At 37.0% G+C, this 27,985-nt stretch overlaps 9 protein-coding genes across 11 annotated transcripts; 2 read left to right on the top strand and 7 right to left on the bottom strand.

The window, feature by feature from the left end:
• Positions 1-4,247, bottom strand: LOC105957462 (inositol-tetrakisphosphate 1-kinase 4). Of its 3 annotated transcripts, none has more exons than XR_001172758.2 (10): positions 3,684-4,156; positions 2,801-2,882; positions 2,102-2,134; positions 1,707-1,827; positions 1,494-1,586; positions 1,273-1,392; positions 1,000-1,176; positions 616-687; positions 448-532; positions 1-295 (listed from the first exon to the last, which is right to left on the bottom strand). XR_001172758.2 is itself a non-coding variant. In XM_012981382.2 (10 exons), the coding sequence occupies exons 1-10, from the start codon at positions 3,851-3,853 to the stop codon at positions 222-224; spliced, it is 1,011 nt and encodes a 336-aa protein (XP_012836836.2). In that variant the 5' UTR covers positions 3,854-4,247; the 3' UTR covers positions 1-221. The 3 variants fall into 3 exon arrangements, 2 of the variants coding, with proteins under 2 accessions (XP_012836836.2, XP_088680058.1); XM_012981382.2 differs by having other exon boundaries at positions 632-687; positions 3,684-4,247; XM_088823932.1 differs by having other exon boundaries at positions 620-687; positions 3,684-4,229.
• Positions 4,248-6,113: 1,866 nt separating this feature from the next.
• LOC105957461 (pyruvate kinase isozyme A, chloroplastic-like) lies at positions 6,114-9,383 on the top strand. The gene is made up of 7 exons (XM_088823964.1): positions 6,114-7,069; positions 7,191-7,278; positions 7,368-7,558; positions 7,639-7,757; positions 7,853-8,096; positions 8,440-8,677; positions 8,852-9,383. The coding sequence occupies exons 1-7, from the start codon at positions 6,527-6,529 to the stop codon at positions 9,178-9,180; spliced, it is 1,752 nt and encodes a 583-aa protein (XP_088680090.1). The 5' UTR covers positions 6,114-6,526; the 3' UTR covers positions 9,181-9,383.
• Positions 9,384-10,516: 1,133 nt separating this feature from the next.
• LOC105957463 (tubulin alpha-6 chain) lies at positions 10,517-12,786 on the top strand. Its single transcript, XM_012981383.2, has 4 exons — positions 10,517-11,062; positions 11,518-11,750; positions 12,040-12,147; positions 12,491-12,786. Exons 1-4 carry the CDS (start codon positions 10,873-10,875, stop codon positions 12,611-12,613), a joined length of 654 nt encoding a protein of 217 aa, XP_012836837.2. The 5' UTR covers positions 10,517-10,872; the 3' UTR covers positions 12,614-12,786.
• A 253-nt stretch (positions 12,787-13,039) lies between these two features.
• LOC105957464 (tubulin alpha-2 chain) lies at positions 13,040-15,796 on the bottom strand. The gene is made up of 4 exons (XM_088823967.1): positions 15,549-15,796; positions 14,466-14,700; positions 14,014-14,384; positions 13,040-13,927 (listed from the first exon to the last, which is right to left on the bottom strand). Exons 1-4 carry the CDS (start codon positions 15,639-15,641, stop codon positions 13,271-13,273), a joined length of 1,356 nt encoding a protein of 451 aa, XP_088680093.1. The 5' UTR covers positions 15,642-15,796; the 3' UTR covers positions 13,040-13,270.
• An 824-nt stretch (positions 15,797-16,620) lies between these two features.
• LOC105957465 (uncharacterized) lies at positions 16,621-19,235 on the bottom strand. The gene is made up of 4 exons (XM_012981385.2): positions 18,956-19,235; positions 18,619-18,858; positions 17,730-17,795; positions 16,621-17,071 (listed from the first exon to the last, which is right to left on the bottom strand). Exons 1-4 carry the CDS (start codon positions 19,094-19,096, stop codon positions 16,922-16,924), a joined length of 597 nt encoding a protein of 198 aa, XP_012836839.2. The 5' UTR covers positions 19,097-19,235; the 3' UTR covers positions 16,621-16,921.
• Positions 19,236-19,839: 604 nt separating this feature from the next.
• On the bottom strand, positions 19,840-20,400 carry LOC148772105 (F-box protein SKIP22-like). The gene has a single exon (XM_088814855.1). The coding sequence runs from the start codon at positions 20,398-20,400 to the stop codon at positions 19,840-19,842; it is 561 nt and encodes a 186-aa protein (XP_088670981.1).
• Positions 20,401-20,801: 401 nt separating this feature from the next.
• Positions 20,802-21,960, bottom strand: LOC105957336 (F-box protein SKIP22). The gene has a single exon (XM_012981263.2). The coding sequence runs from the start codon at positions 21,880-21,882 to the stop codon at positions 20,896-20,898; it is 987 nt and encodes a 328-aa protein (XP_012836717.2). The 5' UTR covers positions 21,883-21,960; the 3' UTR covers positions 20,802-20,895.
• Positions 21,961-22,734: 774 nt separating this feature from the next.
• On the bottom strand, positions 22,735-24,377 carry LOC105957337 (F-box protein SKIP22). Its single transcript, XM_012981264.2, has one exon. It carries the CDS (start codon positions 23,905-23,907, stop codon positions 22,870-22,872), a length of 1,038 nt encoding a protein of 345 aa, XP_012836718.2. The 5' UTR covers positions 23,908-24,377; the 3' UTR covers positions 22,735-22,869.
• A 495-nt stretch (positions 24,378-24,872) lies between these two features.
• LOC105957339 (F-box protein At1g70360) lies at positions 24,873-26,199 on the bottom strand. The gene has a single exon (XM_088823920.1). It carries the CDS (start codon positions 25,961-25,963, stop codon positions 25,007-25,009), a length of 957 nt encoding a protein of 318 aa, XP_088680046.1. The 5' UTR covers positions 25,964-26,199; the 3' UTR covers positions 24,873-25,006.
• Positions 26,200-27,985: the final 1,786 nt, after the last annotated feature.

The raw sequence follows: 27,985 nt of genomic DNA, 5'->3' as shown, positions 1-27,985 counted from the left end.
AAAGAGGGAAACGAGTGCTGATTTTTGTTATTGAATTTAACTTCTTTTTTAATGAAAAAATAAATCATAACATATATGAAAAGCATATTAAATGAAATAAAGAAATTATAAACTCAAACTTCTCCCAACAGTAAAAAAATCACTACGAAAAAAAATTAAAAAATTAAAATCCACCAACTAAACAACAGACTTGTTACAACCTGACAGCACAAGTTCAATGTTTACAATTTGTTTTGCATTAGATTGAGAAGAAAGTCTGTGAAAATATGCTCATATTCTGGCATTTTTCCATACCCTGTCAGCACCAAATACAATCAAGAAAAAGAAAACCCAGTAAAAAATCGCGTGTTAAAAGAAATAAAAAAGTCGTATAGCAGAAAACACGATTCTCGATTGAGTTACGGACCAAAAAAAGAAAACGTAAATAAGAAACTGATCGACACTAACCAGGAAAATAGTTGATATCAATCACGTAATACAGATCTTCGGTTCCATTCTCACGAATCACATCTAGATTGAATAGTTGGAGTCCCTAATACGACCAGAATTCACACACATTAACAAAAATAAAAATATTATGTCATTATATAACGTGCTGAATTTTTTTCATTTTACCGACAAATTTTTGTACCAGTCGATGATGGAGCTCTCTTGCAAGAACCTCAAGCAAATGATGTGGAGGAAGTTCTGCAGGAATCAATTTTACGAAAATTTTTGCACTTCAGCTTAAGAACAAGGTAAGAAAAAAAGATATGGATGCTATATTCAAACTATAAACGAAGATGTATGATATTCGGAAAATAAAAGAAAAGGCCAATGAGGAGAAGGTTGTAAAAATTTATGTCAAGGTGGTCAAAATCGGGAATTCAAGTAGAATCGAAAGGGGACTGTACAATCGAAAAATCCTAGGAATTTAACCGGGATTTTAACTACGTGCTATGCATGAATGAAATAAATGATAAAGATTACATATTTTTGTTATAAAGAAGCAAAACTTACCAGAAACAGAAGGATCTAGATCATCACAATCTACAGAAGCTGCAGCACAAGAAACCCTAGGGAAGTGAAAAACTCCCGACATTTTCGATAACTCGTTTTTAGTCAAATCAGGCAGAGAGCGACGTCTCACAACTTTAATCGACTCTCCAATAATAAAAACTTTAAAAAGAACCCCACCTGATATAAAAATAAAATTTAAAGAATTAAAAAAATCGGTTAATTGAACGATCTGAAAGTAAGATGATAACAAACTTACGAAAATGTACATCATACCATGATTAATGAACTCTTGTAATATTATCGGAGCTTCGAGCCCTGAGAGTGAAAACTGATCGTACGCAAGGAATAGTTCGTGAGACTTTGCACTTCCATCCACAACCAGTGGTTTTACGACTGAACAGAGAATTAAATAAATTATAAATAGGAGAAACAAGAGTAAAAAAGGAAAGAATGTGATTTGCCAACTTCAATTATTTGCTTGTCAATTGTATTACCTAGAGGAACTCTTAATCCTGCTTTAGTAACTTCGTCTGGTACTGAAGTGGGATCTTTAGAAATCACTAACTGTTTTGGTATGCAAACTTTCCCTACAAAATGTGATAAAGAATGTCGAAAATCACAAAAACTTGGAAAGTCGTCTAGAAGAAAACAAAATATAATGGGAATGCAAAAAATAAATAAATAAAACTGGAAAGTCGAAAAGTTACCGTAGTTGTCGGGAAATTTAAGATCAGCAACCACCTCGAGCATTGATTGACGGTTACGTAATTGTTGAATGGCATTAGGAGGATCAAGGACTGTCACCTCTGAGTGCGTTCTCTGATAATCCTTTACAGATAAAAAAAAATAATAAATAAAAATAAAATAAAATAAAAAAATAGAATGAGATCGGATAAAAAGATTATGTGGTATAACAGAAATGATCTTTTCAGATGCCCAAGAGTTCATCCGTGTTTGACAGTTGCAAAATTTAATATTCCAAAATAAAGAGTATCATAACTAATACATCTAAAGATGTGAACAGATAAACGTTTTTAGATTCATGACATGGGGTTGCATAGAAAATTCGATTCATAAAGCATGGTAATATTAGAGCACAAACCTCAATAACCTCGGACCACTCTTTTCCAGCTAGCTGAAAAACAAAAAACAATAACCAATCAAAAAAGAATCCATCTATTTTATTTCTAAATCCTTTCGACAGAAACCTACTCATGTAAGAAGCATGAGTTTATATAGATATGATTAAATTCATATTGTGGATTGGGACGAGTGGCAAGAACCAATAAATGCAAAGGTGAGATTATCAAGTCACCTAATAAGGAGCTGGGATTTTTTCATATTTTACTTTTCTTCCTAATTGGAGATTATTCTGTTAACATAGCTAACATATAGTGAAAGAAAAAAAAACATAATCTCTGTTCAGGGTTCTAAATTCAACGATGGCAACTCTCCAGTCATATAGATCACTATTTAATTTATTGCTTTACCGAGATAAAAACATTGGACTTTTCTGTTGGATATTCGAAGAATCCAATGCATCCAATCAGATTAACAATACAGCACAAATAGCATAGACGTGTGTATCGATTCAAGACAAGCTTTCTTTAGTACCCACTGAAATTAAGAAGTTGGTTGGAAGGATTTGGTTCAACGGTGAATCCGACTCTAAGAATTATGATAAAAAAAAATATTGCAGTAATTTTGTCCCCAAAATCCAATATTATGACAGTAAGAACCATTACATCTATAGTAACATTTCCCAAAAAAACTACAGAGTACGGCCAGTAATATCTCAAACCTTGTGTAAAATAATGTTGAATGGACCTTGCTCTGATAAAGGCCTCTTCAGATCAATTGCAACAAATTCAATTCCCTTATTTCTGCATTAGATAATACGACAAACAACTTTTAGTAATATGAAAATTTTAGCGTATATTGTATAAAATACATGCAGAAACATGCTTTCCTACAGGAATAAAAAAAACCGGTAATCATGTATTTGCATAAAATACGATAGTAAGCTTCCACTGACTATTAACAATTAACATTGGAATACTAATTCTTGTAAACAGCGAAAGGGACGGCATTTAATACTAGATCTTCCAACTGCAGAAAGAAAGCAACAGCATTGGTTTTGGATATAAAACCATAAAGTCATAAAATAAGTTGACTGTAGCCCACATAGCACATATTGTGGAATATTCCCACCAAAGAAGCATTTTCACATACATGCCCAATATTGCTCCTAAAACCACTAACATGATTGGATGGGCCAAACAAAAAGATGATAAATAACTATTCCCGTATTGCCCCTTTTATCGTGCACGTGTTATTCTATTCGAATTAGGCAAGCAGTGCATATCTTTAACCATGATTATCCACTCCAAGTGGCCACAAATAAATCAGAGTAATTATCTGATTTATTACATTTCCAAGATCATGATTATTGCAACTAAACCTATGCATGCACCGGACCAAGATTGCAGCGAAATCAACATATTAAGCTAACCAAGAATCAAGATCAGTAATAACTAAATATTTACATATTGTTAATATATCTCTCTATATAATTCGCACAAAATATTCGCAGGAGAATCCAAACAAATTGGTACATTATTATACAGAAACGGAAAAAAATATATATATTAAAAAAAAATTGAAAAAAAATGTGGAAAGAGTACCGAGCTAAGCGAATAAGCTTGGGCTGCAAAAAGCTCTTCGTCTTCTTCGAAGTGAGAGCATAGCCAACTACGATCCTCACCGGCGCCGGCGATATGTCGGAACTTTGTATTCCTTCCTCTTTTTTTCCGTCATCCACGCATGGATGAGAAATCGGCCCCTGCAATTTCATTCTCTCTTTCTCTTCACCGTAAAAAAAAAATTCAAAAAAAAAAACCCTTGAATTTGAATTTCCAAAATTAATGGCGAAATTCCGGCGAATACGAACACAATAGAACGCCTCTTCACCCAGTCGTTCTCCTTTTTCCCCAAAAAAAAATTAAAAAAAAAAAAATCAACAAATTAAAGTTTTCCTTTTCTCAATCCGATAACGGTTGGGAAAAATAACGGTAGAAATAGGATCAAATGCGCAGAGGCGAGATGAGTGCAGAAGATTTATATATATATACATATAGATATAGAATTATAGATACATGGGCGAGTGCATGTAGTGATGGTGTATGTATATGTGCAGAAGAAGGTTCTATTTGGAGCTTATTTGTTGGGGCATTTTCAAATGTCACCATTCACCAATTTTATCAATGTGCTAATTAAATATTAAATATCTTATTAAAATATAAATAAATAATTACTATTTTTTAGTAGTAGAGTGGGTGATACTGATGGTTCCTCCACACACATTTTGGATGCTATATTAATTAGGGGAATATGCTAATAATCATGATTTTTTTTTTCCAATAAAATACAAATCCATCATTTTTACAACAAAAAAGTACAAATCCATCATTTTTACACCAAGAAAGGCTAAATATTCCACACTGCGGCTGTCAGTTTTCAATTTTATACCCTTGCATCAATTTATCATTCCGAAATCAACGAAATCAGTTGAGTTATACACACGCAAGTACAAAAGTATTCATAGTATTTTGTACTTTTCAAGTATAGCGTGGGTGAATAGGCGATGACGTCGCACACTTTATGCATGTCGACGTTTGCCGTCAATTTTCCAAAGTTGTTTTATCGATTTCAGAAGTTCACTATCACTTTTCGACCAATTTGCAGCCAAATTTCACAAGTTTATCGTTAGTTTTACAAGTTTGTTGTAAAATTTTAATAAATTCGTGGTCAGATTTCAGTATATTTTTCATAAGTTCAGCATCGAAGTTGGCCACCTTATTTATTACAAAAATACTAATATTCATAAGTTTACTTTCATAATATTCGAATTTAAAGTTAGTTTGTGTGTGTGAAGCAATAAAAAATATGTTAAAATCATATTAAAATTAAAAAGAAATAGTCAAACCATAATCCTTGTAACAAATGTGTTAATTAATAAGAAATATTTACCGGATTGCACATCAAATAATATAGTGTAAATTTAACAAGAATCAACATAAAAGGAAATATTTAAATAGAAAAATCAAATAGAAAAGTAAATAATCTGAATTGATCACTGATATATCTCTTTTGATAAATTGTTATATTGGACTAAATAATAATGGACCGGGCCCACTTAATTTTATACATCTCACATTCTTTTACCGGTCCGGCCCACGTGGTCGCCCGGTCCAGAATTATACTACTTACTACTTAGTACTTAGTAACTATTACAAGTCCAGCCCAGAGTGATATGTAAAATAATGCGGTAGAAAAGTATATAAAAAAGATACCGTTTGATGTAAGTAATTAATTAAACAAAAAATAGTGAAAATTAACAAATATAAAAAAATAAAATTTCGTCCTTCGTCCCAACGAATAGAATCCCTCATTTGACCCAATCATTTATCAAATTTATGTTTGATAACAATTTTCATTGCATCAGCATGTCGAATCCGATAGTTCAAGATTAAAAAATTGAAAAAAAACATTGAATAATTAATATATATAATAAAATATAATCCAAAAACTTAAAAGTTAATACTCATTCCATTCAATTTAATTAAAAGCTAAAATGTCAATTTTCTCAATATTTTCTTGGAACTATTTTTTTATTTTTTTTTTATTTTTGACTAATTCCAGAAGCAATTGGAGGGAAACAAGAAAATGTTTCACTATTTACAGAGTATATATAAATATAAATAGGGCAAAATACAGTTTTGGTCCCTCATATTTTCATTAATTACATATTTGGTCCTCTATATTTACAAAAAACACATTTGGTCCCCCATTTTTAATAAATTCAACACTTTAGTCATTTCCGTCAATTTTTTGTTAGTACTAACAGAATCAATTGTGTACCCATCACTGTCTTAATTGACGGAGTAACAGTAAATTGACGAAAAATACCAAAAATGTTAAATTATTGAAACATGAGGGACCATATGTGTCTTTTATGAACATGGGGGGACCAAATGTAGAATTAGTATAAACTTGAGGGGTGAAAACTGTAATATTCCCATATAAAATACAATGAAAACGACGCCGCAGCTGACGGTAGCCGTCGGAACGGTAGTTGACCGTTAAATTCTTCAGCCAGAGTGAATTCTGTAGTACTATACCGCCCTTTTCAGCTGTCCCTACTTTCAAATTAATTTAACCCCAAATTCTTCTTTCCTCATTAAAAACCACAATTAGGGTTCCTCAACATAGTTTTCTCCGATGCACCAACACAACAATAAATACACCTTTCCATATATACACACACAGCCAGCGTCAAAACCTAATCTTTTTTTTCATTTTATTTATTTATTTAATCAATTTCTTGTAGAGTCCGAAAATCTTGACAGACTACATACAAAAATATCGACGGCCCATCCTAAATAAATAAAACACACCACCCCTTTAATTATTTTATTTTCTTGATAGTCTGAATTCATTTTTTTTTGTTTTCAAGAAAAGAAAAATCATGGCTGGTGTGGGAGATTTAGCACTAAAATTTGGTGGGTTGATGAAAAAAGATGCGGTTTTTAATTTCAAACAGGGTGTTTTCGGTGTCCCTATTTCGAGTTATGGAGTTTGTCTGAATACTAGGAAGTTTGTAAGAGCTTCTAATTCAAGAATTGGGGTTCAAGCAGTGATGCAACTAGGAGTGGAAAGTTCGGAACTTTCTCGAGATTCGAAGAGTTTCGAAGGGGTTTTGGGTTTCGATGTGGTTTCGGAAGTCGAATTGAGGGAGAAGGGTTTCTTGGGGATGAGGAAGACGAAGCTCGTGTGCACCGTGGGACCCGCTTGCTCGTCTTCGGAGGATTTAGAGAAGTTGGCTTCGGGCGGTATGAATGTGGCTAGGCTTAATATGTGTCACAACACTAGGGAATGGCATCAAGATGTAATTAGGAAGATCAAGAAGTTGAATCAAGAAAAGGGATATTGTGTTTCTTTGATGATTGATACCGAGGGGAGTCAAATTCATGTTGTTGACCACGGCGCACCTTCCTCTGTCAAAGCAGAGGTAAAATCGAGTTTTTTTTTTCGTCGGATTTTTTTAATATTTTTTTTAGTGTTTGAATGAAGAAACTAATTATTGTAATTTTTGTTTTATGGTGGTGAAAATGTTGATTGAATTTTGTTAGGATGGCTCGATTTGGTTCTTTACCGATGAAAAGTTTGAGGGCACGCGCCCGTTTACAATTCAAGCGAATTACGAAGGTTTCGCCGAAGGTTTGACGAAATTAAATTAGTGATTTTTTATTTGTTATTTTTATTTTTTTCGGAGTTTCTGAGAAATGTTTTTTGGGGGCTATTTTAAGGTATTAATGTGGGAGATGAAATTGTATTCGACGGTGGAATGGCAACTTTCGAAGTGGTAGAAAAAATCGGAAATGATTTACGTTGCAAGTGCACGGACTCTGGCTTGCTCTTGCCGCGGGCAAAACTGAGCTTTTGGAGAGATGGAAAACTCGTTAGCAAAAATCACGAACTTCCAACTTTATCATCTAAGGTTAGAAACAATCATCAAATAAATCGAATTTAATAACCATATGATTAACAGATATTCTAAATCAAGTGCCGTATATACAGGACTGGTCCGACATTGAATTCGCGATTTCCGAAGGAGTTGACTTTATCGCCATGTCGTTTGTCAACGATGCCGATGCTGTCACGTATCTCAAGAATTACCTCTCCACTAAATCCATCAAGTAAAATTAAAATTACTCGTCGCTAATACACATCTTTAATTAGTTTGCTTATTTTAGACCAAATTTTGTTGATTTTTTATTTATTTATTTCGTAGATCGATAAAAGTGTTGGCAAAGATAGAGAGTTTAGAGGCTCTTCGTAAATTGGAAGAAATCGTGGAAGCTTCCGATGGAATAATGATAGCACGAGGAGATCTTGGAGTCGAAATCCCGTTAGAACAAATTCCAACGGTGCAAGAGGAGATTACTTACGTGTGCAGACAGTTGAACAAGCCGGTCGTTGTTGCTTCTCAGCTTCTAGAATCTATGGTCGAATATCCTACTCCCACAAGAGCCGAGGTAATTTTTTCCTTTTTCTCTTATAATTTTTTTTCGAGATAGTTTGGTAAAAAAAAATTGACGAGGATAAAAAGAAAAAAAACACACACACACACATATATATATATATATATATATATATATATATATATATATATATATATATATAGAGTAGAACTAGAACCTCAATAAATTAACACTCGATAAATTAATAAATTCGCTTAAATAATAGTTTCTTCTGGTCCCGACTCGGTAAAAACCTACTAAATTATTAGTTCGATAATTTAATATTTCGCTAAATTAATAGAATTTTGCTAGTCCCGACTGTATAAATTTATAGAGGTTTAACTGTATTATTTCATAGGTGGCAGATATTTCTGAAGCGGTTAGACAATATGCGGATGCGCTGATGCTATCTGGAGAATCGGCAATTGGGCCGTACGGGCAGAAGGCACTATCTGTGCTGCGATTGGCTAGTAGTCGAATGGAACTTTGGAGTCGTGAGGAGAAAGGGCAAAATGGTCTTTTCCAGCATACAAATATCGGAGTTTCTTTGCCGGATAAAATTGCCGAGCAGATCTGCAATTGTGCTGCTGGAATGGGTACGTTTTTCGTCTTGTTCGATTTTTTTCTCTAATTCATCAAGAAAATATACAAAAAAAAAAAAAAAAAAAGAAAATTCAAGTCGAAATCGCACCTTAATTTGTAGTTTTATTTCTTAGATATTTATTACATACGCGTCTTGAACAATTTGTTATGTCGTATGATTTTGACAGCAAACAACCTAGGACTCGACGCGATATTCGTGTACACTCGACATGGACAAATGGCGTCTTTGATATCCAGAAACCGGCCGAACCCTCCGATATTCGCGTTCACAAACGACACCAGCACAAGGATGGCGCTCAACTTGCAGTGGGGCGTTACTCCGCTTCTCGTCGAACTCTCCGACGACATGGAATCCAATATTGAAAAATCCATTCATCTTATAAAGAACAAAGGTCTGATCAAGAATGGGGACACCGTTTTGATCGTGTCGGATATTATTCCGACTTTCACTGCACAAACCGTGTTTCAGTCGGTTCAGGTGAAAACTATCTCGTAAGCCAAAAAACGAGCCCTTGTACTGATTTTGAAAGGCGAATAGAAGACCGATGTTGAATTTTCTTTTTGATTTACCGGCACTTTCTCAATTTATCGGGCAATGTTTATAGTTTGATTTCATAAGGTTTAATTTACGTAACATTTTAATTGTTTTGAGATTCTTTGATCAATTTCAACACATTAAATCGTACATTTCATTGAGTTTGAAGAACACGTCGAATATAAATTAATTTTTTTTAAAGTGTTCGGTATTTTGTCGAGAAAAAACGATCTTATATTTCGTTTTCCTTTTTTCCGTAAACATATATATCAATACCACAGACCCTACCGACCGATGAGCTTTATCGGCTGTATCGTTTAATTAGTATAATAATCGATATTTGATAAGGATTAAGCTAAACTAATCTTGTACCTATAATTTAGACTTTTAGAATTTTATAACCTTAAAAATAAAGAATGACAAATCTAGGTGTTGACATATGACCTACTCCATATTTAAGCTAATCAAGGAACTCTATTATAACTAATTAATAATTATTACATTATTTATTTATTTTTTAATTTCATTTTTTTTTCTGATTTTTATCAAGCGTTGAAATTCCTATTTACTTGATTCACGTGTGGGAAAGTTTTCAAGAAGCACAAACAGCTTACCTGCAAAATTGTTTTGGAAGTTTGCACTTTGCAGTGAAAATAGAAAATGTGCATTCAATTTCTATTGTGCAAAATATATTTAAAAGAGGGACCATTTGGAAAGAACATAGACAAAAGAATATAAGATTTAGTCAGTATTTTAAATATTAAGTAGATCTTCCTAGAAAATGATGCCAATATATATATACACTATATTTAAATTACATTATTATGCTATGGTTTTCTTTAAATTGCATTAAAGCCCCTTATATTTTCAATATAAACACATAACCGCCCGTGTAGTTCGAATTTTATGCACATGATCCATTGAATTCTTAATATAAGCACATACCTCCATGTGTTATTCCTTCCACATGGTAAATAATTATTCTCAATTTCTCATTAGGAAGATAATTTTTTTGAAAGTACGAGGGCGTTATGTGCTTATATTAAAATACAAGGGGATCATATATGCTATATTAAAAGTACAAGGGTGTCATGTGTATAAACTTCAAAACACATAAGGGTTAAGTATTATTTACCTTTTTTTTTCTTTTTCTTTTTTAATAAAAGAAATCACGGTCACAATATTGATATTATTATACCCGACTAGTTGATCAACTAATTATTATTATCTTGGAAATGATTAAATGAATGTTTAATTGTTAATTAAAAGAAATGTCGGACTATTAAATTCTCCCTAGTTGCAGTAATCTAGAGATCAACGATCACAGATGCTGCCACGTCAACCAACCCATTATCGTACGGCTCTAAACAATCAAGCTCCTACTTTCCTATTGTAGCCACAGAAAGCCGCCAGAAAATCTCGCGCATATTAGCCCACGACAGCCAACCGTTTCTAAAATACGCCAAGGGGGGTTTCTACCCCCCCTAAAATCGAGCTACCCTCACTTTCACTTCACTCTTGGTCACACATTCACGCCTCTCTCTCTCTCTCTAACGTAACGAAACTCCCCTCCACCTGATAATTTACTCATCATCAACCTTGAACAAAATCTACAATTTCATATTCGATTTATCGAATTTCCAGAAATTTTCAATGGCGTGCGTTCAGCTATTGAAACCGAGCCCATCGAATTCGCAGAAGAAATTGCGGTGTTTCTGCTCGGAATTCAATTCCATGGCGTCGCAGAAAAGTAGTATCGGGCTTCAAAATTCAGGAATTATATCTCGGTACAGGAGGTTTAGGGTTTCCTGCAAGGTTGAAGACGGTGATAGAAAAGGCAAAGGTAAAAAAATTCAGCTATTTTTACTGTCTAACAATCGATTCGAATCACTTGTTATGTTAGAAATGAAAAAAAAAATTAAAAATTAAAAATTCAGAACCTTGATCAGGAACTGTGTAAATTGCTGTAGGTTTGAGCTAAATTGAGTTACTGTAATGGCAATTTAGTGACAAAGGAAACATCAGAGTAAATAATAGGATAAGGCATATCCTAAAATCTGAGGGTTTACCTCATTTGATGAGTTTAATTAAGCTTCACTTCGCTGCAAATGGAATCGAAGAGAAGTAAACCGAGGTTTTTACGGTTGTCTGTTTCATTATTATAATATATACACATCTGGATGTCAAGGTTGATCGTGTCTAAAGCGCGTACGCGCAAGCGCGCGCGTGTGTGTGTGCAGATGTGTTTAATTGTTTGTTTTCGAATTTCTTTGGTGATTGAGGTAAATGATGATGCAGGCGAAGAACCTCCGGAGTCGTTATTTATGAAAGAACTAAGGAGAAGAGGGATGACACCGACTTCTTTGCTTGAGGAGAAGAATCGAAGCAGTAATGAAGAAGAGGAGATAAAGTTCAGGGAAGAAGATGGCGGTTGGAGTTACTCTAGAAGAAACGGTGTCACGACTGGTGCTGAAGCTGACCTATCTAATCAAAGGGAAAAGTCTATGGCGCTTAACAGCGAAGGTCTTGAGGTCGGTCGATTCTATTTCAGTTTCTATTCAGCTAATGGACCAGTTAAATTTTAATAACTGAATAATAGCGAATAAGTATTGCATGTTCTTATTTATTTATATCTATAAAAAAAAAAGAGATGCTTCCACTATATAATAATTCTTATTCGACTTACGTGACTTAGGGACGAAGTTTGCCTTTTATTTTGGTATTAAGTGCTTAACTTTTGAGATATATTATTTAAGTGTAGTGCTTGTCTAAATTATGAATCTAATGTTTAATTTAATTTTACTATTTCCTCTAATTCAGGGTTTGATACCACGGGCCCGACTTTTGCTTACTTTGGGAGGAACCTTTTTTCTTGCATTTTGGCCGTTGATTCTTGCAACTGTTGCATCTTTCACTGCTGTGTATCTGGTAAGTTCAATTACTGGATTCTCGGTTTGTTGATATGAGTGGCCCTTTTGCTTTTAAGATATTTCATACCTTTTCTGAAGCATTCGGTTTAGCTGCCGTATGTTCAATTCGGTTCTTATCAGACCATCTGCAATTACATATATACCATGCGATAATTTTACTTTTGTTCAATTTCTTGTCTGAAGTTGGAATTACTACAGTGCTGTTTGATTGTTCTCGTTTCTCAAAACTTATCTTGTATTCATTAATTTTTTCGTCATTTGATGGATAAAATGCAACTTATGCATTACTGAAGCTTTATACATTCAACTCGATTGACCATAATCTAACCCCGTTTCTGCAGTACTTTGGAGCAGAGTTTATACACGATGGGACTGATACTCCAGTTTCTATGCCTCAGTATGTCGACCCGTATGCACTACTTGAAGGAGAGAGGATATATAAAACAGCTCCTCTTTTAAATTGAAGGACTAGGCAACTTCATGTATAGCACTATAGCAGCAATTCCAGTGTAATCAAAAGATTCTGTTTTTCTTTTTTCCTTTCCGCTTTTTCTTTTCGTTCTATATTATATGTAAATCTCCGCATCAGTGACATGTGTTTATTTACTTCAAATTATGCCTCGCGTTTTTATATTCATGTTACTGTTTTGCGAATCAGAGGCAACTTTGAAAGCTTCCATGTTGATAAAATGCGATGCCTAGGAGCAAAAATGTACGCATCTTTCCTTAGGAATGCATCATCTGTGAAGTGTGAATCGTGATTCGTAGTGCCTGCGGGTACCTGGGGGATTTTATGGGGTGGGTTCGGGGATCCCAATTCATTAAATTTGGGGATTTTGACAGGGATGGGGAATTCTAGAGTTGTGGCTTGGTACACTAGAAACTAAAAATTGTTGTCAATTCTATGAGTGCGTTTATTTTCCTCGGAAAATCGTGAAAGCAGAATCCATTTCAATCATCAGGCTTTCGAGTAATTTTCAGATCCAGAATGAAGAGAAATTTATTCAAATACATGTAATGGTTCAACAATTCGGATACTGGAAGTAAAATTCATAGTCATAGTGCAACTAATACTTAAACAAACCAGGAGAAACAAGAATCGAGAAAAAGTCGAACAAACCTCAATAATCCTCCTCACCATCATCACCATCATCCTCAGTTCCCTCAGCACCAACCTCCTCATAATCCTTCTCCAGCGCAGCAAGATCCTCTCTCGCCTCCGAAAATTCCCCTTCCTCCATTCCCTCACCCACATACCAGTGCACAAAGGCCCGTTTGGCGTACATGAGATCAAACTTATGGTCAATCCTCGAAAACACCTCAGCCACACTAGTTGAATTCGAAATCATGCAAACAGCCCTCTGCACCTTAGCAAGATCACCGCCCGGGACCACAGTCGGCGGCTGGTAATTGATACCGCACTTAAAACCCGTGGGGCACCAGTCCACAAACTGGATAGTCCGTTTAGTCTTGATGGTTGCCACAGCTGCATTCACATCTTTAGGAACAACATCTCCACGGTACATCAAACAGCAAGCCATGTATTTGCCATGACGTGGGTCACACTTAGCCATCATTGAAGAGGGCTCGAACGCACTGTTGGTAATTTCAGCTACGGAAAGCTGTTCATGGTATGCTTTCTCTGCTGAGATTACCGGTGCATATGAAGAAAGCATGAAGTGAATTCTTGGGTAAGGTACTAAGTTGGTTTGGAATTCGGTCACATCCACATTAAGTGCACCGTCGAATCTTAGAGACGCGGTCAACGAAGAGATCACCTTTAATTTCGAAAAGAGTGTTATTAAATTGATGGACAAGAATATGAAACGAGGGGGGGGGGGGTGTATTTAATTTTTATTTTTACCTGAGAGACGAGGCGGTTGAGGTTTGTGTAAGTGGGCCGTTCGATGTCGAGGGAGCGTCTGCAGATGTCGTATATGGCTTCGTTGTCGAGGAGTATGGCGACATCTGTGTGTTCAAGGAGGGAGTGGGTGGAGAGAACACTGTTGTAAGGCTCCACTACAGATGTGGAGACCTGTGGGGAAGGGTAGACTGTGAAGCCGAGCTTTGACTTTTTGCCATAGTCAACGGACAAACGCTCGAGAAGGAGGGAACCTAAGCCGGAACCTGTGCCTCCACCTACTGCGTTGAAGACAAGGAACCCTTGGAGCCCTGTGCAATTGTCTGCGAGCTTTCTGATTCGGTCTAGACATAGGTCAACTATCTCTTTCCCAACTGCAAGTGCACAATTTTAAAAAAGTGAATTGTCTGTATAACACAAAATAAAAAAAATAGAAAATTAAAATTACGACTTACTTGTGTAGTGGCCACGTGCGAAATTGTTGGCAGCGTCTTCTTTGCCACTGATGAGCTGCTCGGGGTGGAAGAGTTGTCGGTAAGTTCCAGTCCTGACTTCATCAATTACGGTTGGTTCGAGATCAACGAAGATTGCACGTGGGACGTGTTTTCCAGCACCGGTTTCACTGAAAAAGGTGTTGAATGCATCATCACCTCCTCCAACTGTTTTATCACTTGGCATTTGGCCATCGGGCTTGAGTGAAAAACAAAAAAAAGAAAAAAAGAAAATGTCAGTTCATCATTCCTTTTTGGCTAACATTGAAACAACGAAATAAACAGCAAAATCAACTTTCTGAAACACGACACTTCTTAAAAAATCCAAGATGACTAACAGCAGTTAGAATAATTACAAAATTCCATTATGAAGTTCAATTCCGGAGAAAACATGATATAGTGATGTATAGTCAAAAAGGATATTAGTGCTAGATTTGAGAATGTCGAAGCAACACTTCAAAGTTATAACACAAGCCAATCGAACCCGAACTAACAGATGGTTCACAACCTACAATTTTTCATTATGCCTGAAATTTTTGTTCCAATAACAAAAACTATTAGATCAGGACATTTCAGCCATGAATCTAAATGAACCACAAGGCATACATAAAAAAAATAAAGCAGTGATATACTATCCTATTAATCGGATCACACAGATCCATGTTTCCACACTATTTTCTTCGACTGAGTTAAAATCAATAAATTCAACACAAATATCCTCGATCAAAATAGATACAACTTATCACAGAAGAAATAGATGCATTAAATCGATACTTACATCATCACTTCAAACATTCATCGATCAACGACATAATCAAAACACCAATGAAATGATCTTCTAATTCAACATGCATATGTTCAAAGCACCGATCCAGAAATGCATTTCCACAATCAAATTAACAGATCTAATCAATTGCCTTCGAAATTCTCAAACATCAAAACTTATACGCTTATATCGATCGATACACATGGAAAATGCAAACATATACATATCCGGTAGATAGGCTGAATGAAATTGAATACAACTACAATTGTGACGGAGTTTACCTGAATGCCGTGCTCAAGGCAATAAAGCTCCCAGCACGAATTCCCAACCTGGATACCTGCCTGGCCAATGTGAACGGAGATGCACTCTCTCATTTTCAATCGGAATCGAAATTCTCAGGGCGGCGAAGAATGCACAAATCGGCGGCGGAGAAGGCAGAAATCGGCGGCGAATAAGAGAGAGAGAGAGACGGAGGTGGGGAGGATTTTCTCAGCGGCGTTTATCAAGACGCCTTTTGTCGACGGAGAATGGTTGGGGAGCTTAAGGGGTGGGTATTTATAGGGGAAGTAGCGGGAGTTAACCAGGGTTAAGATTTTTGAAATGAAACGGACGGCTGAGATATGATCCTGATAGTTGGATGGGACCGGCCTATTTAATTTTTCTAACCATGGTTGCGAGATTTTCGTTTTTCTTTAAATTTGAAAAAGAAAATAATAATTGCCGCCTGATTGAGATTATATTTCGGTGGATTCTACCTTCGAATTCAAGCATCAATTGGCATCTTCTACTTACTAGAAAATGACATTTGGGTGGGTGTGTTAACGAGCCGAACTCGAGCTCTACGAGTATTTAATTTTTATTAATATTATTAGAATTTTATTATTATAAAAATTAATAAATTTGATGAACTTATATTATTTTTTATTAATTATATTTTAAAAAATCACGAGACGGCTTGGACTCGACTCGTCAGACAACTTGATCTAAAAAAATTCGAGTTCGAGATTTTGTCGAGTCTGTTCAGCTCATTTACATCCCTATATCTGGGGATAATGCATTAACATTAACACCTCAACTAATAGGAAAATTCAATTACAATCCAAACTTTGTTCTCATTTCTTTTTCTATTTTTCTATTTTTTTTAATTTTCATTAAGTAATATTATAATTTGTGTGGCAACTGGCAAAAGATTGTGAAAATACAAATAAAAGAATGCCTGAAAAAAAGGACACAACAACTGCTTCAGAGATAACTTAAGAGCACATGAAATGTCTACACGAACAGTCTTCTTCTTACAACTAATATTTTCTCCTGTTTGTTTATGTATGAATTATGAGAAGTAGGGTCCACACATTCACAACTAGCTCAATTATTAGTCACCACCACATGCAATTAGAACATTCTTGTTGCACCAAATGCTAGTTTTACATATTACAAGAAAGATCCTTTTACAAAATATTTATAAAAAAAAAAAAAAAAAAAATCAGAGTACAGCAGAATTTGCTTGTGTTTCTCCACAAATTTGTATGTACCTGAATAATGGACTTGTATGGTTGATATAGTGTGTGTGTGTGTGTGTTGGGAGTCGCTTCTTGAGCCTATTTGAGACCTTTTTTCGACTCTTTTATTGTTGAAGAGGGATAAAATGGTAATTTTAAATAGCTGGTCTGGTGCCGGGCCATGATTGGGGATCTTCGTCGTTTGGCCTGTAACTACGGCTATCCTGGAAATAGGAAATCCCGGTCCATACACCACGGATAAGCAATATACTCGCAAACACCACACTCCCGAGGGTGCAAATTACCTGAAAATGACACCGTGCAGGAGAATCAAGAATCGTGGAATTGGAACAATTCAGACTCGAAATAAAAAACTTTTCTAATCCAATTAAGAAAAATTAAACCAATAAAAACGACAATATGCTCGAGGCAAAAGAGAGTATATACATCCAAGGTGCTTGTTACTTATATATGTAACTAGGGAAAGGTAGTCGGAAAGCCTGCGTAGTGAGAGAGAGAGAGAGGCAAGACAAGGCCACAAACCAGTCTTACTTCACTATTACCCTTCATAGTAATTTGAGCTACAGACGTATTTTAACCACTCGTTATTAATTGAAGCTCCAGCAGGTAAAAAATAATTGGTTCAGAACAAATTATGGTATTTTAAAACTTAAAGGGTTCAAGTTGCAAATAGGGTAAATATATGCCGAGCAACTCTTTATAAACACGCTGATCGTTGTAAAAATTCTACCAGTTTATGGACAACAAGGTTCTACGACACTCTGAAATGCCTTGTCACAGACACATAATCAAACCTAGAATCAGCCCAGCAAAGATCAAGGTAAAAGATGATTAATGATTCATCTATGCTTCCGACTTAAGGTTAACCAGCAACAATTCAATGAACTAATGTACAAAGAAGATTAACATTCGTTGATGAGACCCGAGAAGAGAAGGCATTACCTCAAGAAAAGCTCTGAGAACCCACAAAAATGTCAAAATTATGGTCCCATTCACTGCAAACCCCACCTACATGCAAAAGGAAAGAACACTTAATCCAAAAATACAATAAATTATCCAACTTGCCACGACACAAGAAAATTTCAAATACAGGAGAATCTTATTTCATTTGTAACAGAACGCGCAGTTACACAAAAAGTAAATTTATTATCGAGAGGCTCATGAACATAATAAGGCAAGGGCACACTTTGCCTTGCCTTGCAGCTACACGGCAGATTGCTAAAGAATAAAATATTAGAACGAGTTACCATCAAATGCATCGCGAAAATAAAATGAATCAAATAATATAATGTTCTATCAAATAGAGTTGAAATGTAAGAACAGATCAAATGTACTTGTTTCGGTAACAAAATACAATTACTTTACCTAAATTAACTAACATCTTCAACTACAGTGAGTGTGAAATCCGTGTGCACAGCCAATAAGACCAAAATGCAACCAGCCCTAGATGTAGAAATGGTGTAATATAGTCTTTCGTCTTTGCAAACAATGAAGTTACTTTCGGGATAATTACATAAAACGCCTTTGTACAAAGATGCACGCAATTCCGATCAAAGAGCAAAAGATTGTGACAACATTTACACCAGTAGCTGCAAACTCGTCTCTCGTATGATTTGCAAAATATTATACGAGAGTGTAGGCTTACCCATGCACTTATATGGTTGGCTGCGGGTTCATTCATTACCAAAAAAAAAAAATTCAAAACCATAGCAATCATTTTCCAAAATTCATTTAAAAAACTTGCAGCTATTTAAAATTCCAACAATGGAGATTCGTTCAATCACAGCAATCATTTATCCAAATTGAACTGAAAATCAGAAATCATCAATACCAATTTAGTGGAGATAGGCACAGGCAAAACGGATTTAACAGCCTTGCGTGCTTTTCTGGACACCTTTCTGAACACATTCTCCACAAACCTAATTAAAAGATCCAAGCTCCGATCTTCCTCTTCTTCCTCTTCATCTTCATCATCGTCTTCATCAATATCATCGCCGTAATCGCCCATTACCACACCACTTCGAGAATTCGCGCCCCAAGCGCGAGCTTCATGAATCGAATTACGGCCTCTCTGCACAAATCGCAGATCAATTAGAAATCAAAATTGACCTAAAAGAGGAACCTTAAAATTGATACTGTTTTTTTTTTTCTGCGGAACAGAGTTCAACCTCGAGATGCAGAAGAGGGGTGGTTGTGCGGAGGCGCCGCCGTAGGATGCCGACGTGGGAATTGATGAACGAGGAACGAGATAGTGGTCGAGGATGATTGGGGAGAGGATGAAGGCGGAGAGTAACGGTGGTCGCCGCCATGACAGTGGCGGCAAGAGGTTTTGCTTCTCCGTGGTTGCTGTTGCTTCAGTGCATTGACACGGCGGAGGGTGATTTTGCAACTTCTGTGGGGGGCTTATGAGATTTGAGAAAATTTTGAGGACTGGGATGTAAGTAGAGGTACCTAAATTTTTTATTTTTTATTTCTAATATTTTACTTAACATAAATAATTAGGGTAATTAGCACTTTGCACCCTTGAACTACATGCTATTTCCATTTTGCACCCTTAAATTGAAAAAAATGGCATATTGCACCCTCCAATTATTTGGCACTTTGCACCCTCGTTGGAATGAGAGGTTTCATTAATAAAGGAAAATAACCCTAATCTTTATTGCAAAGTATGACCAAATTTTACAATAGAAAAGCCAAGAAAATCATAGAATGAAAGAAAAAACTAAAAGGAATTAACTAAAACAGTGAAACCATGCCTACATAAACCTATCACGAAGATAAAACCGATAGTTAGGTGGTCGAATCAGCCGATCCCGACCCCTAGCGCGTTTCCTATATTGTAAAAGATCTTCATCAATCATTGGTGGCCCCCGTCGGAAGCGGTCCCTATTCCGTAGATGATCTTCCCCGATAACTTGCCGTGGTGGGCCCCCTAGATATCGATGCACCAGCTCAGCGTCCTTCGAACTCTCTCGGGCGGCAGCAAACGCCTCTTTCCAACTCCCTCGAGTACTCTCTTTCTTGCAATCATTGCCAAACTCATCGACAAACTTCACCATAGCTCGTCACGCGAGGCTGAACCCCTCATTTCGGAGTTCACACGGCTCACATTAGCCAACTCGGTGATCGAAAACGACTCCAGAATCTTCAACTTGAGATCCTTTGGTAGTATCGTAAAGCAAGTAGGCGGCTCCAAACCCGACTCTTCGCGTATATCCGTCAACAAACGCATTGCAAGATTATCCTTCACGTCAATCGAAAATTCAATTACGTCTCTTCCCACGACTCCGCCATCGCAATCGAACAATACAGATTTCAGAGACGAAGACAATTTACGCTCGTTCAGCTGCACCAAATGGGTGCGTGTGCTGCGTCGTCGGTTATTCGCCAATCTCCCGTACACACTCATCGTTAACTTCCATAAACTCTGGAATTTCAAAACGACGACGTTGTCGATAGATTCTCCACTAGTTTGTGGCAGAGTGTAGAACAGGGACATAGTGAAGAGTCCCCAATGCCAATTGCCGGACAGCGGCAAACCGGAACCGGAACCGAAACCGAATCCGGTAACCGCAGCGTTCGATATTAAGAATAACATCAAAATCATCACCATCATCAAGATAAAAATCATCCTTTTAAATATTTTTACATGAAATTTATGTAATTCGGTTATTTACCGAACACAAATGTATATTCAGTTCGGTAAACAGTATGAAATGTTGGCGTACCGAAAGTTCGGTTCGGTTTTACCGATTTAACATCCCTAAATTTACGTCTGGAGAGGTCTTTTCGTTGGATAATACATAGTTGAGGGAGGTAACTGTAATTACCCAACCAGGATGGGGGTTTTCGTAATTTGACTATAATTCAGGGTCTTCGTAATTTGACCATAACTCAGGGGTGGCCGTAATGAGCCCAAATAATAATAACAAATAAAAAAATAAACTTTTATAAAACATGAACAACCTAATAATAACTCAAGGCTTTATTGGAAGCAAATACACAGTTCAAGAACATTGAACTACAACACTGAAAACATGCATTACGGGATTCATTTGACAAGGAACTCCAAATCCATTGGTATCATTTTCAGTTGTTTCAAATCCATTCATTTCAAATTCCTCGATACAAACGACGCCTTAAACAAATTTACCGCAATCATTCGCGGCACCCGTCGATGCCTTACTTTATCATCACGCATTTTCGGTTTGGTGATAGAAACTCCCGACGGAGGCTTACTTTTCCACCTTTCCAAAAACGCCCTTCTCCAACAACCCTTTTGCCCGTCTTCGTTCTCCTCGTCGCCAAACTCCTCGAAAAACTTCAATTTCCACAAGTAATCCATCAACCCTAAATCCCGCAATTCCGAGCTCGCGCAGCTCACTTTAGCCAAACCAACACTAGGCAACAACTCCAAGATTTTCAACTTAATATCGTTCGGTAATTTCATAAAGCAAGGCGGGGGTATTAAAGAACTCGCTTCGCGTAAATCGATCAACAACGGCAACGCAAGATTATCCCTCACATTCCTCATAAATTCAAGCATCGCTCGTCTCGATGGTGTTTCGATAAGAAGCCCTCCATTGTTTACCCAACAATTCGACCATATCACATTAAGAAAAGGAATCAATTCGTACTCGTCCGCTTGCACCGAATGAGTGATAATCCTTCGTCTCTCACCCGATACATTCTCCGATAGCGTCCCGTAAATATTCATGAGATCGCCTAAAATTTGAAATTTCAACACAATATACCTAATGCATTTGCCGCAATCATTTTGCGGCAGAGTGTAGAAAAGAGAGATCTTGAACAGATCGGAATTCAACTCGCGGCGCAGATGAAATGCTCCGACTATCGAATTTGATCTCGTGTCGAAAGACGCGAAACCGAAGTCCAGCATGATCGCGTGGACTACAATCACGATCAGCTTGTGATAGTATGCGGCGTCGTTTCCCCACTGCTCGACGAACAACTGCTTCACGAATTCGGGTAGCGAAAACGATGCCGTTTCGACGGCGGCCTTCTTCGCGGATTCATGATAACTTCCGTCGGTATCGCCGTCGACTTCCATTTCATGTCCGGAATCCGAATTCATATTGGTTTATGATTGGTAGAATGGAGAAATGAATAAGATCAGAGTGGAAGTAGTGAGAGGAAACAATCTGCTTAAATTGGGGGAGAATCCGCATTTTTAGGGTTTGTTTTGATCTTAGGAATCTAGGGTTTGTTTTGGTCTCAAGAATTTGTATAGGATGAAAAATATGTAAATTACTCTTTTGCCCCAGAATAACATGTAACCAACTATTTGGCCCCACCTCTTTGGAAAAACGTTTGTTTTTTTATTTCTACTTATCTCTTGATCACCAAAGATATTTAACATATAAATTATCAAAATAAAAATAAAAATATATAGAGTCAAGATATGTTTGCATTAAATTTATTTTCTATTATCGTTTATTCAAATAGCTAGCTTTAGAAAGATAATTTACCATCTAAAAGTTTACACCTCAAATAATCTTGATCAAATAATCAGTAATCAATAATCAAATAATCAACTATGTCACGGACACAGAAACGGCTGGGGAAAAGCAAAAATATTTGGAAATTCACTATTCAAATATGTTTCTAACTTTTCAAAAATTGCAAAATGGCCCATCAGGTGTCCGACAAATACAAATATCGGACGGGAAAAACAAAAATATTTGGAAATTCGCTATTTAAATATGTTTCTAACTTTTCAAAAATTGTAAAATGGCCAATGGTGTCCGACAAATACAAATATCGGACGTAGAAAGTTGAAGTTTCTGTGCTACATAGATAATTAATAATAAGTTTCATCATAATGCCAATTAACCTACAATAACAAAGTAGATAGTGAAATATGTTTATAGAGATATTACTAGCAAGATGCCTTCAAGATATGTGTTTAAGACAAGCTTTTCTTCTACCACAAAGGCACATCAAAAAAATAAAAAAAGCATTCTTCATCAAGAAACCTAATGCAAGTGAAGATATGAAAAACAAAATAAAAAGATAAAGAACCTATAATAATTGGAAGACATAAATCAAAAGAAAAAGAAAACTATATCCATGGACCATAATTGTGAAAATTCTGCATCCATAGAGGTAGTTGCACTTTAAACAGTTGCGGCATCAGTGGCGGCGGTTGATGATTATAACAATATCCCCATTCGAAAGGAGGCTGCAGCAAACACGACTGTGTAATCGGCTTAAAACTAACAAAGTCCCGCATATGAACAAACGCGCTTTTCCAATTCTCAAACATCAAAACATCCAAATCGCCAAACGCCTCCACATACTTCGATTTCCACAGCTCGTCGGTCGAGGCTAAACTCCTCAATTCGGAGCTCACACAGCTCACTCGAGCTAAATCAACACCAGATAAACACTCCAATATATTCAACTTGAGATCCGCCGGTAGGCTCGTAAAGCAAGGTAGGTATTCCAAACCGGATTTTTTGTACGAATCAATCAACAAAGGCGATACGAGTTTATCCTTCACGTCAATCCAAAATTTCGACACCTCCTTTTCCGGAGATGTGTTTGAAAGCCCTCCGTCTAATTCGCAATCAGCCCATACGAATTTCAGAAACGGAACCAATCGATCCTCGTTTAGCTGCACTGAATACGTGTTTCTTTTCGATGATCCGTTATCCAATGCCCCGTAAACGGTCATGAATTTCCCCAAGGGCTGGAATTTCAAAACGACGATGACGTTTTCGGCGAATGCGCCACGTGGCACCGGGGTGTAGAACAGAGACAGATCGGAAGGCGAATCGCCATGAGAGTGGAAGCCGAAACCACGAATTACGGTTTTCGATTTCTTATCGAACTCTAGAAAACCGGAATCCAGCATAACTGCGTGGACGGCGAGAACCAGCAGCCAGTGGCGGCGGCGGCCGCCACTGGCCTGACCTAACTCTTCCGTGAACACTTCCCTCAGGAATTTAGGTACGGAAAATGAGTTTCCGACGACCTTTTTCGCCGCCGACGACTCGGCGGCGTGATCACCGTCTCGGATTTTCCTTTTCCGGGAAAGCTTATTCAGATGGTCGGAATTTTGGGCCACGGGAAGGGCAATAACGGAATTTGAATTCATATCTGGCTCCGGTTGTTGTTCAACGGAGGAAAATACAACACCACCAGCGGCGATTGGAGGCAGTCTTCGCCGTCGGATTCAAGCGCGAGACGGCGGCGAATTGAGGAGGGGGGTTTTGGGAGAGAATTTTGAATTTGGATTTGTAGGGTTTAATTTATTCCGCGAGTTTCGTGGCTTCCAGTATGTTGATGATCTAGTTTGATTTATAGTTGCGAGAATGAGGAACACATTAAATTCCCTTTTTACCCCCAGTGTTTTGGAAGGGAATTACTATTGATTAATGATTGATTGAATGATTGAAGTTAAAAAGGAAAAACAATTACTTGTGTGCACGTGGTAATGGTAAATTGATTATATATGCATACCAAAATATTTTTTGGTAATTTGCAGAAAATAACAAAAATATATCAAATTAATGTAGCATTGAATTTGTAAAGTGGCAGATCATATTGTACAACGGGGAATGCACATTAAAAAAAAAAATCCTCTTTATTATACCACATTATTATTATTTTTGTTTTATCTATAAAACTATGTGCATTACATATAATTTTTATGTAGAGACATCATATAAGTATGTAGTAATATCAATGTTTTTTTTGTATTTAGAGAGACATCATATAAGTATGTAGTAATAATGTAATATTAATAATATTGATGTGCCTATTTAGGTTTTAACTCAAGATGCTCATTAAAGAGAAAATCCAACACAAATGTCCTTAATCAAAATCTTACTAAAAATTTATGGGAATAAACCAAATATTTCTTCCCATTCATCATTTAAATATAAAGGTACATTTTATTTTGCAAGTTAAATATTATAATGCTTATACTCTGCAACCGATTTTTATCTTCAAAACGAAAACTAATTTAAATATATAGTAATTTATTAAACTTGTAAGAGGAAAAAATATTAGGTTCCCTAAAATAATTCACGATAATAAATGTGAAGATGTAGAGAACGATAATAGAGGTGTCAAAGAAAACATATTCAGTAATTAATTACTGACAACAATATATTCACTAAAACACTGCAAAACCATGGCTAATTAATTAATTAATAATTAATAATTAATAAATAATAAATCAATTATTATCATTATTTTTTTTTAATTTTTTTGGATGAAACTTTTTTAGTATTAATATTCTTCCGTCTAAACGCCGTTTTCCAACTCACCGACGTGTCTTTATCCACATCACCAAACTCCTGCACAAACTTTATCTTCCACAAGTAGTCATCCTTCGAAGCTATAGAACTCAGTTCGTAGCAGAAACACGTGGCCTTAGCTAAATCAACGGCTGACAGCCACTTTAGAATCTCCACCTTCAGATCTACTGGTAACTTCTGACAGTAGCACGACACCTGGCGTAACTCCGTCAGCAGTGGCAGCACGAGGTTGTCCTTCACGCGCTTCCAAAATCTATACACAGCACCGCCGTTAACTTCTTCTCCGTTAGTGTTATTATTGTCCGTTACTAAAACGTTGTTCATAAACGTTGCCAATTGATCCTGTTTGAATTGTACGGAATGATTGCCTGTCTTCTCCGTTTCCATATCCAGTCTGCCGTTAACGGTGACGGAATATTCCCCGGAGATCCGGAATTCGAGGACGGCGTTCTGAATCGATTTGCCGTGGGCGGTGTTTTTCTCCGGGAGAGTGTAGAACAGACGGCGCGTGGGCCATACGAGAGGAGAGCGAAAACCGCTGACCACGGCGTTTGATTCCTTGTCGAACGGCACGAAGCCGCACTCGAGCATGACGGCGTGTGTCGCGATGACGGCCAGCTTGTGGTGGCGATTGCTGACGTCATAGTCGCCGGACTCCTGCATCAGCAAATTCCTCAGAAAATTAGGTGCGGAAAACGGATCGGCAGCAGATTCCGCCGCCGGTGCGCAATCATCGTAACCGAATCTCACGCCTTCCAAAATTTTCCCGATCCGCGAATCGGAGCAATCTAGGGTTTTCCTTTTAAGGGGAACCAAATTCGAACGGGCATCGGAAAGGATATCATCGTAATTCCGTGAGGCTGACTCTGGAATTGAGTCCGAAATCATATTAATTAGCCGCCGGTGGAGAAGAGAACAAGATCACCGGAGTGGAAGCGGCCCTCCGCCGTTGGATTAGAGAGAGAAATTTGTTCTGTGTTGGGAATTTCGATTTTTTAGGGTTTCGTTGAATCGAGTGATCTCTGATATGTAGAGTACAGTTGGGATTGGCGTACGTATCGGAATTAGACTCTTATTATTTAATTTAAATAATAAATTAATTACTATTTTTTTCCAATTTTTGTCATTATTAATTATACACAACAAAAGAAGTAGTAATTTAGTGAAAATAGTATTTTAGTAATTTTGTCATTATTAATTCTACATCTGGTTAATTCATGAGATGATTGTTCCCGTAAATATACACATAATCACAATTTTTAGCTTTGATAAAAGAAATGAAATATATTATCACATTTACATCACTAAAACAAAATTGAATTTTTTAGAAAGAATATTGTCTTGATTCTATTTATAAAATTGGATGATTTTTATAGCATAAGATTTTATTTTATTTAAATAAATTGGAAATATTACAATATTTTCTCGAACTATCCAAATGACTGTCGTATATACGATCGTTTATCTACCGTGTGTGCATGTGTACATAAATACCCATTAGGGCAAGCTCAATGGAGTAAGTAAAATGGATCTCCGAATTTATTTTGGAGACCCATTTAAATTTATAGATCGGTAGAAAAACAGATTTTATATATAAAAACCAAAAAGCGAACAAATAAAATGAGAATGAAAAATCGAAAAACGAACAACCTATAACCGGACAAGCTTATCGAGAGCAAATTCAAAGAATTGAAAACATTAAACGAAAACACCGAAAACCTGCCTAAAATACATCAACCACCGCGATCCTCCGTCACAAAAGAAATTCCCAACGAAAGCGGGCGCGTTTCCAAAAAACGCCCTTTCCAGTAACCCTCTTCTTTCTCCTCGTCGCCACACTTCTCGAAAAACACAGCTCGCTTACCCACGTCAGCAGCACAAGGCATCATCAACAGATCCAGTATTTTCAACTTGATATCTTTCGGCAATCGATCAAACCAAACCGCGAGGCGCAAATCCGCCAACAAAGGCAACGCGATAATTCCCCTCACATTCCTCAGAAACTTATCAATCACTTTCCTCGGTGACGTATCCACAATCAAACCTTCCTCGCCGCACGTTTCGTCGTTCCACCAAGAATGCCAGCATTTGTCCCATATAACATTCAGAAACGGAATCACTTCGTACTCGTAGACTTTCAATCGGTAAGTGCGCCTATGACACCATACAGTATCCTCCAAATTCGCGCAAACAGTCATGTAATCATCTACGAAATGAATTTCCAAGACGGCTTTTCTAATTATCTTGAAATCGCAGTCGTTGCAATTATCTTCTTCTTCGTCTTCGTCACGAGGCAGAGTGTAGAACAGCCTGAGCAGGTGTGGGGATATTTTTGGTAAATCGAATTTGGTCAGCTCGTCGCGGAGATGGAAGCAACCGACTGTCGATTTCGACCGCTTGTCGAAGGCCGCGAAACCGGAGTCCAGCATTACGGCGTGGACCATAATAACAATCAATTTTTGGCGGTGTGAGGCGCTGGGTATACTCCACCACTGTTCGACGAACATTTGCTTCACGAATTTGGCGAAAGAAAACGGCGCGTCGGCGGCAGCGGCAGCGGCGGCGGCGGCGTCGTCCTCCTCCTCGGACTCGTAGCTGCCGCAGTAGCTTTCGTCTTTGTCGGTATCGTAGTTGAATTCCTTTTCATCTTCGGAATCGGAATTGTGGGATTCGGGGAGGGTATTTTGGGAGATGGAATTCATCGTCTTTTCCGATCTATTACGGCGGCGATTTGGGGAATTTGTGGGCAAAGATCCCGCGAATTTCGGACTTGAAAATTAGGGTTTGTTTTAACAAACGGAGTCCAGTTTGAATGAGTTGATAGTTTGAATGCGCGCCTGTATCGGATGAGGATTCTAGAATGGACTATTTTTGAAGATTTTTTTTTGGGTGGTGATATACGCAGGCCAA

The sequence above is a fragment of the Erythranthe guttata genome, chromosome 2 (assembly GCF_056151865.1).
Source record: "Erythranthe guttata isolate IM_541 chromosome 2, IM_541, whole genome shotgun sequence".
Lineage (NCBI taxonomy): Eukaryota > Viridiplantae > Streptophyta > Magnoliopsida > Lamiales > Phrymaceae > Erythranthe > Erythranthe guttata.
This window is presented reverse-complemented; position numbering and strand designations above follow the sequence as displayed.